The sequence below is a fragment of the Hemitrygon akajei genome, chromosome 10 (assembly GCF_048418815.1).
Source record: "Hemitrygon akajei chromosome 10, sHemAka1.3, whole genome shotgun sequence".
NCBI classification, from domain to species: Eukaryota; Metazoa; Chordata; class Chondrichthyes; order Myliobatiformes; family Dasyatidae; genus Hemitrygon; species Hemitrygon akajei.
This window is the reverse complement of record NC_133133.1, coordinates 11,702,949-11,716,532: the sequence shown is the minus strand read 5'-3', so window position 1 is coordinate 11,716,532 and position 13,584 is coordinate 11,702,949. Positions and strand designations below refer to the sequence as shown.

At 40.3% G+C, this 13,584-nt stretch overlaps 1 protein-coding gene across 5 annotated transcripts in view; it reads right to left on the bottom strand.

The window, feature by feature from the left end:
- Positions 1-4,709: 4,709 nt before the first annotated feature.
- The window catches only part of fmr1 (fragile X messenger ribonucleoprotein 1), a 96,917-nt gene continuing 88,042 nt past the window's right edge, over positions 4,710-13,584 (bottom strand). For 2 of the 5 annotated variants that reach the window (XM_073057775.1, XM_073057779.1), the window contains 2 exons: positions 7,175-7,222; positions 4,710-5,754 (listed from right to left, as the gene is read on the bottom strand). In XM_073057775.1, the coding sequence (XP_072913876.1) occupies positions 5,584-5,754; positions 7,175-7,222 (219 nt within the window). In that variant the 3' untranslated portion in view covers positions 4,710-5,583. The remainder of the gene's footprint in view (positions 5,755-7,174; positions 7,223-13,584) is intronic. The other 3 variants (XM_073057777.1, XM_073057776.1, XM_073057778.1) reach the window with 3 other exon arrangements.

Genomic DNA, 13,584 nt, shown 5'->3' with positions numbered 1-13,584 from the left:
GTGGATGGTTTGTATTCTACATGGAGGATGGTGTTCTGCAGGGATCTGTTCTGGGAACCCCTCCTCTTTGTGATTTTTATAAATGACCTGGATGAGGAAGTAGAAGGGTGGATTATTAAGTTTGCTGATGAAACAACAGTCGGGAGTGTTGTGGGTAGTCAGAGGTTACAGCAGGGCACTGATAGGATGCAGAGCTGGACTGAGAAGTGGCAGATGGAGTTCAACCCAAATAAGTGTGAAGTGGTTCATTTCAGTAGGTCAAATTTGAAGACAGAATATAATATTAATGGTAAGACTCTTGGCAGTGCAGAGGATCAGTAGGATTTTGGGGTCTGTGTCTATAGGACACTCAAAGCAGATGCGCAGGTTTCAAAGGTACATTTAATGTCAGACAAATGTATACATCCTTTTTCTTTGCAAACATCAATGAAAACAGAGGAGTGCCCCAAAGAATGAATGACAGTTAAATATTGGAACCCCAAACAGCTGACAGTGTCGTTAAAAAGGTGCATGGTATGTTGGCCTTCATCAACTGTGGGATTGAGTTCAAGAGCCGTGAGATAATGTTACGGCGTTATAAGACCTTAGTTAGAATCCACTTGGAGTACTGTGTTCAGTTCTGGTCACCTCATTACAGGAAGGATGTGGATGCTATAGAGAGAGTGCAAAGGAGATTTTCAAAGATGTTGCCTGGAGAGGCCTTATTAGAATAAGGTTAAGTGAACTTGGCCATTTCTCCTTGGAGCGAGGAAGGATGAGAGGTGACCTGATAGAGGTGTATATGATGATGAGAGGCATAGTTTTATGGTGCTTGGAAGTAGGTACAAGGGAGATACCAGAGATAAGTTTTTCACACAGAGAATGTGGGTGTGCGGAATGCACTGCCAGTGATGGTACCAGAGGCGGTTACAATAGGGTCTTTTAAGGGACTCTTAGATAGGTACATGGAGCTTAGAAAAATAGAGGGCTACGTGGTAGGAAAATTCTAAGCAGTTTCTAGATTAGTTGCATGTTCTGTGCTGTGTTCTATGCTCTATGAATCAAATTTTGATATTTTTAAGTGCTTCATAAACAAATTCTTCATACTGTATTAGAACTATTAGTATTCTACACAGTGATCACTTAATAGGTACCTCCTGTATTCAATGCATGACTATTTGAGTTACTGTTGCCTTCCAGTCAGCTTGACCCAGTCTGTCTATTCTTCTGTGATCTCTCTCATTAACAAGGTGTTTTTGCCACAGAACTGCTGCTCACTGGAGGTTGTGTGTGAATAGCTCGAGGTGTCGGAGTTTGGAGTTCAATTCCGGCACTGTCTGTAAGGAGTCTGTATATCCTCCCTGTGAACATGTGGGTATCCCCCCCCCCCCCCCCACATTCCAAAGATGTAACCTACTGGTTAGTAGGTTGCTTGGTCATTGTAAATAGGTGGGTTGGTGGGCAGTGCTGCTTGTTGGGCCAGAAGGGCTTGTTCTAAATAAATAACATCCCAGCTGATTATTCAAGCTGACAGGTAAGCAACTGTAACTCAAATAACCATGCATTATAATAGTGGTGTGCAGGAGAGCATCTCTGAACCTACAACACATTTAACCTTGAAGTGGATTGGTTACAGCAGCAGAGGACCATGAGCAGGAGGTACCTAAAGAAATGGCCACTAAATGTATTTACTTTTAATAAGTTACTTTCTCCAGTTCTGCTTAACAGCAATGCAAAGTAAATTTTAGAGATTTTTGGTTCCCACCGATTTAAAATTTCCAAAATATCAACCATTAAAATTAATTCCTCAGTATCCATTGCTTCTCTTTTGATTAAATGGAAGATTGTTTGTCTGATATTTTATGGTAGAAGCAATTCAAAGTAGCTTACATTTTTGGTTTGGATGAAAGGGGCAAGAGATATACAATGAAAACAATTCTGTTTACAATCAGCAACTGTTCATTGTAGTGTTTAGGAGATAGGACACGTATTGCCCTGTCAACAATCAATACGCATTTTTAGCATCTTTTAAATGTCCCACTGTGCTTCCCAAGAACAATCAGCAAAGAAGTGATAAATTTATTTTAATTTATATTTAAAAGAAATCACTCATGGGGTTGGAAGGACCATATTTATTATCAGTGTCTATTTAGCCATCTGATACTGGTGGTGAACCATTTCAATGACACACTAGTTTCACAGTACCTATCACTTGTTTTGGGTGGCAGGATGGAGATTCATCTCTACGAAAGGAGTTGTAAGGCACACCTTCCCTTCACTAACTTGCAGATCACCCTTGGGCAAGGTGTAGCACCTTAACCCCTGGACAGGGTATGTGAAGCCATTGGAGTAGCTGGTGCATATCTAGTCCTGGTTATGCACCACTGACACCATGCAATCTCTGAAGATTATTGATAATGGCTGGGGTCACCAGCCTTGCAAAGGCACCGCCCAGAAGGCAATAGCAAACCACTTCTGTAGAAAAATTAGCCAAGAACAATAACGGTCATACAACACAGCAGATAATAACAATGATTTGTTTTCTTTTTGGAATTGACAGGAATAAAGCTTGAGCAAAGCCACGGTCGTTGACACATAAATAAGTGAATGTGGATTGAAAAACAATTTTTTGATACCCCAATTTCTAACTTCCTCATTAATCCAAGGTGGTTGAAATGATGATCTTGCGTCAAAGCCCAGTGGGTCATAAAATCTAAGTGTGCACACAGAAATGATTAAAAGCAGCCTAGTTATTTGCGATGAACTATGGCCACTTGCAGAATTGGAATTTCAAATATAATTTGATAGGAGATGTTGACAATGTTTTTGAGATGTTTTCAAGGGGTTCAGGATGGAATGGTCAGGTAGCACTTACAGATTACCTTACATTTACAACAGAAAAAAGAGAGAAACTGGCTATTATTATCCCTATGTTTACCCAAATTGTGGATGAGAGATTTCTGCAACAGGCCTGAGGCACAGACAATGCTATGGAGTGGAAGTAAATAATCTTAATGATCTTACAGATGAGACATCATCTCTGATTTTGTTTCAGACAGATGCCAGAGAGGCACTGTTCCCCTTAAAATGCACGAGAGTGCGGTCACACAGTAAGTGAAACATTCCCATACACATAGCTTTCATTGCTGTGCACTGGAGTTGGAAGCAACTAGAAAATATTTACAAAATATTAAGTATTTTCTTTGTAATGTATTTCATTATACCTTCCAATTAATAAATAAAATGAAAAGTATGCAAGTTTTGAGTTTTCATTCTAAATATTCATGCACATTACAAAAGAAATTAAAATGCAGCGCAGTTTTTAGGCTGTGTAAAAATTTCCAGCTCTAATCAATGGTTAGTCCATGCAGCTAAAAAAAATTAGAGGGGACATTGAGAGCATGTTTGGGAGAGAGTATGGGAAGACCCACCAGGAGCAGATTGTGACGGGAATTGAAAACACTGAGCATAGTAATGTTCTTATTTACTGAAGCAAATTGCTGCTATTCAAACACTGAATGTTGGACAAAAAGCTTACAATTTTCAAAAAAATGGAGGAACTGACAGTGACTGTGAGGTAGCGCTGCATTTAATTTGGAGACATGTAAATATTTCTGGATGCTGCTAAGGGGCAGCACATTTTGAAAAGATCATACAATTTTGTGGCACATTTAATGGAATGTTATCATGCTAAGGAAGCAGTGAAAATCACAGGAATACTACACACAAAACAGCATTAGACAAGGCATTTATTTATTGAGATACAGCAGGTTATAGGCCCTTCCGGCCCTTTTGAGTCACACTACCCAGCAACCCCCAATTTAACTATAGCTTAATTACCGGACAATTTGCAATGACCAATTAACCTACTAACCTTTGAAATGGGGCAGGAAACTGGAGCACCCGGAGGAAACCTCTGTGGTCATGGGGAGAATGTACAAGCTCGTTAAGACAGTGGTGGGAAGGAAATCAAGTCACTGATACTATAAAACGTTGGGCTAACCACTATGTTACCATTTGACCCATGATGTAACATCGATCTTGATGCCAGTTTATTACCCTTTTCCTGCTTTCCGTTTTCACAAAATTGATTCCAATTATAAGGTACCTCTTCTTTGCTGCCAAGCATTGACCAACCTGAGCATTCGCAATTCTGCACATCGTTCAGACCCCATTCATTTTGTCAACAAAACCTGGTTGATTATCTAAGAAAGCACAGGAGAGTACAGGTGCTACAATCTGTAGCTACAACCTGCTGCTCGACCCGATGAGTTGTTCTAGCAGATTGTTTGTTGCTGGTTGATTATCTTTTCATTAAGTCAGATGTTTTCAGTTGCAAACAACAATTTACCTCCCAGCTCACCTCAATAGTAGTATAGGCTCCTCGTACCATATGCTGATTCATGTACAATTAATTAAAGAGACACCGGGGAAAGAAATGGGATAGAAAACATGGCAAATTTTTTATGCTGCACACTGACATACCTTGTCAATTTTTATAACAGTACATAATATTTCATTAATTTTACTAGGGAAACTCTACGAAGAAGGCTATTAACCAGCTAAATTTTTTGTTGGATTAATTTAGCTAAATCAAAAAAATTAAAACTGATCTCCAACTCTGAACCTGTGACTAAAGGATATCAGACAGAAGCAACGTATCCTGTCAGAAAATCAGTAAATCACAGTAAGTCAGGTAGTAAATCAGACAGAAGTAACATAACCTACAGTCAGCAGAGGAAGATCAAACTTTATTAATTGAAACTGCTTGCATACAAAATATATTGCACTTCAACCGAACAATATCAACATAAAACCAAATTGTTTTCACTACTATGTACAGAGAAAAATATTGCCCCGTTGCAGATCATACACTGTAAGGTCAATCTACCTTTGTTAATCTATACTAAGTTTAACACAAGAGCCCATAGTGGACAGGTACATAAACAAAGCTTTTCCCCTCCCCAATACTGTACATACCCAAAAATAAATAACTACAAATCATCCGTTTGGCAACAATCTCCAGGCATTATATGCCTTTCAAACAATACACTATTTAATTCTTTACATTTACCCTTGTACATCAAATGCCAAGGTGTAAAGAAAAAAAGTGCCCTCCCACACTGACCAATCAATGCCATACAAACTTCAGTGCAAGGATTTCCGATCCTTTACTGTTCAGCTAGATGCATATATAAGGAAAATCATGAAAAGCATGCATTCTTCTGTAAAGGTTCCCCGGTATTTAACCACACTTTATCTACATACATGTATTTTACATTGTTACTGTCTTCTGCTCATTTAGCTTCCCTGATTTCTGCAACTATAGTAAGGTTATCCCCTTCTGGCAAGTTATATTGAAGGCACAGATCAAACAATATACTTTTTTTTCAAAAAGGAGTTTGCTAAGTGAAATGAAGATGGTTACTTCACAAACTTTTCCACTTGCCTACTTAAAGACAAAAGTGGACTGTGTGCATCAGTTATGCACAATGAGTTTTATGTCTTTGGCCTAATAGGGTTCTCTAAGTGACATGTAAGCATCTGGTTTGTATGGTTAATGAAAGGAAATTAAGAGAGAACATCACTCTACAGGTATGCGCTTTAAGATACTCCATTCACCATCACTTGTTGGTTGTCAGCAGAAGTCTCTGGCTTCTCTTTCTTTGGAGCGCGCTCCTTGCCTACGCGTTGCCGAGTGCTCTCACCAAAGACGTTCGGGCTGTGTGAAGCTTTCATCATGATACCCCTCTCGTTATTGCTGTCAGTTCTGATCTGAAACAAATCAGCAAGCGTTGAAAGACTAAATACTGCAAGCATTACACAGAATGTTCACCAAAAATCAGATCACTGGAGTTTACATTGTAAGTAAAACATTTATGCTGAATGAAATTAGCTGCATAACTTTAACATAACTGATCAACCTTAATGATATATGAGAAAAATCTGATGATGCAGTCACTCATATTTTCTTGCTTTCTGTTGAAGATTTTATTAAAGCCTTGCCATTTTGGCTCATCGCAACTTCTCTGCTTTTCCCCTCAAAGCTCCTGATCATTTAAATCAGGGGTTCTTAACTTTTCTTTTATGCCATGGACCCCTTTAGCAGTCTGGTGAAGCCAATGAACATACGTTTATAAATTTGTGATATAAATATAATATACGTACTTTTTTATTAACACATTAAATAACTAAACATTTAAAATACAGGCAAGTTAAAACTAAATTTTATTTTTTAAAGACATCTGTGTGACGACTGTTCTGTTAATTTGAATAGAACATTAATTAAACTGTGGGATGGTACTGCTAATACTATTGTGGTTTGTCGTCGAAATTCAGTTGAAGGAAATGCTACATTTCAGTTAGAGGTTAGTGAAAATAAAGATGAAAATATTTTCCCATCGTTCACAGAACCCCCCCCCCCCCCCCCCGAAAGGTCTGTGGACCCTAGGTTAAGAAGCCCTGCTTTAAATAAAACCTGACAAAACCCACGATCCTCATATTTGTTGAGGTCACATGTAGCCTAATACAAAAACTTCACCAGGGCCCCTCTCCCGTCTCCATCAAAATCTACTTTTCTAATTGCTGCCTGCTTTAGGAGATCCTTGTATGCCTCCTACTCACTCCATTAACAGCAGGGAAGCCTTTAAGAGAGCTTCCTACATCAGTTAATTATTACTTCCTCAGACTTACAAACCTCCACAAATTCATGTCTTTAATCATCCCTCCAACCTGTGCTCCTGTGTATTAATCGTTCTAGCAATGACTCATCTTGACAAAATAATTTCAAAAAGTGCTACAAAAGCACACTTGTGCAGCACTAGAACGTGGCACATTGCTGATACTGCCCTCCAGTGTTTGGGTGTCCATGCTGGGTTGGGGTCTAACCCCTCCTGTCGGCACTGCCCTCCAGTGTTCACTCAGTGTAAGACAAGCCGGACTGCTTTTGTCTGTGGTTGCTGTGTGTTCGTTCTTGCCGACAACATCCACGCACTTTCAGTTTACAGGACATGACACTCAGGGAAATGGGCATACAAAAAACATATATGACTACATATTTTATGGCTATCTTATATGTGCCTTGTGCTGTGCGTGGCTCCAGGTATTGAGTTTTGTACCTTGGACCTGTAGCAATGCTGTTTCATTTATGTATAATTGAATGACAATTAAAGTTGATCTTGGACTTGAGACCTACCTCTGATTCCCCATATTGTGGCCTAATCTTAGTAGGGCCAGTAAAATACTAAAAAAGGGAGAAAGGTAACATGTTTTAAAATGTGTGCAGTAATAAAGTTCAAACAAGTGTCAAATGTTCTTCGCAAGCATAAGCTAAACATAAGATTAAAGATACTTAAAAAGTAAATACCAGTGTTATTGCCCAGTGAAAGCATGTTATATAATCCAAATACATTTGAATAAATAAAATAACTTATTTGAAAGCAAATCAAATGGCAGTGTTCCAAAATCCTATGAATCAATGTTTTAAGAAAAAGTATATAGTAAAAAGAAATAATCATTTGGTGTAAAGGATTCTCAGTTTGAAATATACCCATTTATAACCTTTCAGACATTAATCTATATTGTATAACCATATTGATCTTGATGGTTCCTTAAGGTTCCTTAGGAGCTGAGAGGTAATGTTACAGCTATATAGGACCCCGGTCAGACCCCACTTGGAGTATTCTACTGAGTTCTGGTCGCCTCACTACAGAAATGACATGGAAACCATAGAAAAGGTGCAGAGGAGATTTACAAGGATGTTGCCTGGATTAGGGAGCATGCCTTATAAAACATAGAATAATACAGCACAGTACAGGCCCTTCGGCCCACAATGTTGTGCTGACCCTCAAACCCTGCCTCCCATATAACCCCCCACCTTAAATTCCTCCATATACCTGTCTAGTAGTCTCTTAAACTTCACTAGTGTATCTACCTCCACCACTGACTGAGGCAGTGCATTCCACACACCAACCACTCTGAGTGAAAAACCTTCCTCGAATATCCCCCTTGAACTTCCCTCCCCTTACCTTAAAGCCATGTCCTCTTGTACTGAGCAGTGGTGCCCTGGGGGAAGAGGCGCTGGCTGTCCACTCTGTCTATTCCTCTTAATATCTTGTACACCTCTATCATGTCTCCTCTCATCCTCCTTCTCTCCAAAGAGTAAAGCCCTAGCTCCCTTAATCTCTGATCATAATCCATACTCTCTAAACCAGGCAGCATCCTGGTAAATTTCCTCTGTACCCTTTCCAATGCTTCCACATCTTTCCTATAATGAGGTGACCAGAACTGGACACAATAGTCCAAGCATGGCCTAACTAGAGTTTTATAGAGCTGCATCATTACATCACGTCTCTTAAACTCTATCCCTCGACTTATGAAAGCTAACACCCCATAAGCTTTCTTAATTACCCTATCTACCTGTGAGGCAACTTTCAGGGATCTGTGGACATGTACCCCCAGATCCCTCTGCTCCTCCACACTACCAAGTATCCTGCCATTTACTTTATACTCTGCTTTGGAGTTTGTCCTTCCAAAGTGTACCACCTCACACTTCTCCGGGTTGAACTCCATCTGCCACTTCTCAGCCCACTTCTACATCCTATCAATGTCTCTCTGCAATCTTTGACAATCCTCTACACTATCTACAACACCACCAACTTTTGTGTCGTCTGCAAACTTGCCAACCCACCCTTCTACCCCCACATCCAGGTCGTTAATAAAAATCACAAAAAGTAGAGGTTCCAGAACAGATCCTTGTGGGACACCACTAGTCACAACCCTCCAATCTGAATGTACTCCCTCCACCACGACCCTCTGCCTTCTGCAGGCAAGCCAATTCTGAATCCACCTGGCCAAACTTCCCTGGATCCCATGCCTTCTGACTTTCTGAATAAGCCTACTGTGTGGAACCTTGTCAAATACGTTACAAAAATCCATGTAGATCACATCCACTGCACTACCCTCATCTATATGCCTGGTCATCTCCTCAAAGAACTCTATCAGGCTTGTTAGGCATGATCTGCCCTTCACAAAGCCAAGCTGACTGTCCCTGATCAGACCATGATTCTCTAAATGCCTATAGATCCTATCTCTAAGAATCTTTTCCAACAGCTTTCCCACCACAAACATAAGGCCCACTGGTCTATAATTACCTGGACTATCCCTACTACCTTTTTTGAACAAGGGGACAACATTCGCCTTCCTCCAATCCTCCGGTACCATTCCCGTGGACAACGAGGACATAAAGATCCTAGCCAGAGGTTCAGCAATCTCTTCCCTTGCCTCGTGGAGCAGCCTGGGGAATATTCCATCAGGCCCCGGGGACTTATCCGTCCTAATGTATTTTAACAACTCCAACACCTCCTCTCCCTTAATATCAACATGCTCCAGAACATCAACCTCACTCATATTGTCCTCACCGTCATCAAGTTCTCTCTCAGTGGTGAATACCGAAGAGAAGTATTCATTGAGGACCTCGCTCACTTCCACAGCCTCCACACATCTTCCCACTTTTATCTCTAATCGGTCCTACCTTCACTCCTGTCATCCTTTTGTTCTTCACATAATTGAAGAATGCCTTGGGGTTTTCCTTTACCATACTCGCCAAGGCCTTCTCATGCCCCCCTTCTTGCTCTTCTCAGCCCCTTCTTAAGCTCCTTTCTTGCTACTCTATATTCCTCAATAGACCCATCTGATCCTTGCTTCCTAAACCTCATGTATGCTGTCTTCTTCCGCCTGACTAGATTTTGAAGACAAAGATTATGAAGACAGGTAGACAGGTTTTCTCCTTGGAGCAACAGAGGATGAGAGGTGAATTGATAGAGTTGTATAAGATGATGAGACGCGATGATCGTGTGGATAGTCAGAGGCTTTTTCCCCAGGGCTAAAATGGTTGCCACAAGAGGACACAGGTTTAAGGTGCTGGGGAGTAGGTACAGAGCAGATGTCAGGGGTAAGTTAGTTAGTTTTTTTTTTACGCAGAGTGGTGAGTGCGTGGAATGGGCTGCCAGCAACTGTGGTGGAGGCAGATATGATAGGGTCTTTTGAGAGACTTTTGGATAGGTACATGGAGCTTAGAAAAATAGAGGGCTACGGGTAACCCTAGTAATTTCTAAGGTAGGGACATGGTCGGCACAACTTTGTGGGCCAAAGGGCCTGTATTGTGCTGTACGTTTTCTATGTTTTTATGTTGTTATAGCTAGGGGAGGTTGAATGCTCCCAATGGCAAGTGTCTCAAGTAGCCTCTGACAATGATGTCCAGCTCCTAGCATTCACGTGTTGCTAAGCAACTAAGCCTAGCAGAACTGTTTCAACTGACAGGAGCAGGGGCAAAGTTGGATTACTGATGCCTTAACCCAGATGCTTTGGGCAGATGGGGCTCATCAGCCATGGTTGGTAGCTCATCTAGAAGGAAAGTGCTAGATCTCAAATTTCTGCTGGCTTTTGGCTATACCCATTCATGGGGAAGTATTTAGGAATAAACCTCAAGCAAAAATCAGGAGCAGCAGTCTCTAAGGCTCCTTAGGGCTTGAGTTCAACACTGGCTGGCAATTGCTGTGATGCTACTGGTACCAAACTGTACCAGACTCTGCTGTTCCTTTGGATTCATCAGCTGCATGGAGAGGGGGAGCCAGCTACATAGGCAACAGCTTGCACTGTATATCTAACTGTCCTGGCTAAAGTAATGGCTTATACATCAACCGACAGCTAGGATGCAACATTCATCTTCAACCTCGACCAATAGAAAGTCAAATTCATTTTGTTAATGGTTGTTAGCCCTCCATTACCTACCAGCTTTAATAGAAAACCGGTGGAGCAAAACATTTCCCCCCCATAGATTAGAACAAATAAGCTACATAACCAGAATGGATCTTTACCATATACTGTCACAAAATGATGTAACCAGATCAAACATTGAAACCATCGGTCTCTCCACCAACTACCATATAAATAGCTAGGGAAAATGCTTGCACAGTTGTGAACAAGTGTTTGGCAACATTAGATGTTTTTGTGAATACTAGAGGAAATGTTAAGTTGTAGGATGAGCAAGTTTCCCTTATGGCCATAGAGCATCAGACTCAGAAACAGACCCTCCGGCCATAGGCCTAGCCCCATCTACCTGTACCCAGACCACAGCCCTCTCATCCAGATAGACAGTCAAATTTCTCTTAAATGAGGCAAAGAACCCAGATCTATCATTTCTGTTGGGTAGCTCATTCTACACTCTCACCACCCTCTGAGTGAAGTAGTCCCCTCTCAGGTTCTCCTTAAATATTTCACCTTTCACCCAAAACCTGTGACTTCTAGTTCTAGTCCCACATAACCTCAGTGTTTTTCCACTTGCTTGTATTTATCCAATCTCATAATTTTGTATATTTCTATCAAGTCTCCCCTCAGTCTCCTATGCTCCAGGAAATAAAATCCTAATCCTTCTAAAACTTTCCAATCCAAATGCCTTTTAAATAATGCAATTGTACCCACCTCTACCACTTCCTCTGGCAGCATATTCAAGCACTTTTGGCCTGTAGATGATGCTTTCTTGAATGCAAGCCTATTACATCACACCTTAATCAGTAACAGTTAAGCAACACACTATACTCCCAAATTCCAGTCAGGGCACCAGTATTCCTATAGGCAGTCAAAATCCATAAATGAGTCATGAATACTAACCAGAATCCTGTAGCCAAACCCTATCAGGAAATGGGCTGGCACTTGCTCACCTCCTCCGAATGTTAGTTATGACACTTAACAAGGGTTGGAGGTGGCAGAACTAGTCATTGACTAAGAATCAAGGATTAATTATATAATTCTTTTAATTTACTCAAGCAGAGATTTCATGTAATTAGATCTGCATACAAAGGAAAATGAACTTGAAAATTAACTCTATAAATAACTTATTATAATTATTCCCAATTCTACGTGGCATAAAAATGATTGGGAACCCCTGTCATAAAGGTTTCATCCTAAAGACCTCCATGGAGTTAATCACAGAATTTCCTTTTCTTACTCTGCTCAATCACTTTTCTATTTTATAAATATTCTGATATCACATCATTTATTATTTCTTGCGATTTCCTCACTACCAATGCCAAGTTTATACATCAGCGATTCCCTTTTCTTTCCCACTCTTAAAAAGTACAGTCATATTTGCTACTCTTCAATCCACAGGAAACATACTACAATATACAGATTTAGGAAAATGATATAGAGCACACACTCTCTATTGTCGGGTTTCTCAAAACACTGGGATGTTAATTATCAGGTCTTTGGAATCTATCATTCTTCAGTTCATAAACTTTTCATGTTGCATTTCTTCACTAATATGTCCTAACAAAGGAATTTAAACCTGTTGCATCGATGCTAGCTCTGAATGCAATCCCGTCAGTCCTACAGATTCACTTATTCCCTTGTAAATCACTTCTCCTGTATGTCCATCAATTCCACCTGAAAACCGCCTAGACTAGGAGAAATGCACTGCTCCCAATTAATCTACCAGCATGTTTGGGATGTGAAAGGAAACTGGAGCATACATCCACAGAGCCACCTTGTAAACACACAGGTGACATTGGATGCCAGAATCAAGCCTAGGTACATAGAAAATAATCTATGCCTTTATTCCTTCAAAGAAAATGCATCATCATACACCTCTCTAAACGATATTCCCTTTGTCCAGCCTCCCAATCTATCTACGTCCTACTCCAGGACTCCCTGCTTCTTTAACACTATCTGCCCCTCCACCTATCTCTGTAATTTGGCCACAAAGCCGTCAATTCCGCCATCCAAATCGTTAACATATAACATGAAAAGAAGTAATCCCAACACTAACCCCTGCAGAACAGCACTAGTTACCGGCAGTGGCCATTTTTCTTACTCATACAAGCTCTACATCACAATTATTATTTGGAAGTGAACAAATGATTTCCACCAGCGTCAAAGTCCAAGTAAATTTATTATCAAAGTACATATATGTTACCAAAACTACCTTGAGATTCATTTTCTTGTGGGCATTTATAGGAAAATAAAATACAATTTATGAAAAAACTATACATACACAAGGACTGACAAACTACCAATGTAAAAAAGACGTCAAATTGCGCAAATAAAAATAATAAAGGAAGGAAAAAAGATCAGCCATGATGAAATAGTGGAGCAAACTCAATGGGCCAAATGGCCTAATATTGCTCCTATTTCTTATTCTCTCAATATAGTTGAAAACCATCAAACCTCCAGTGAGGATAATGGCGTCCAAGTGCTTGTGCAGTGTATAGGTCAACACACACAAAATGCTGGAGGAACTCAGCAGATCAGGAGGCCTCCAGAGCAAAGAACAAACAGTCGACATTTCAGGCTGAGACCCTATATTAGTACTGTAAATGAAGGGGGAAGATAACAGAATAAGGTGGTTGTGGGAAAGGAAGAAGTACAGCCAGAAGGTGGTAGGTGAAGCTGAGTGGGTGGGGGAGGAGGGTTGAAGTACAAACCCCATTTCCAGAAAAGTTGGGATATTTTCCAAAATGCAATAAAAACAAAAATCTGTGATACGTTAATTAACGTGAACCTTTATTTAACTGACAAAAGTACAAAGAAAAGATTTTCAATAGTTTT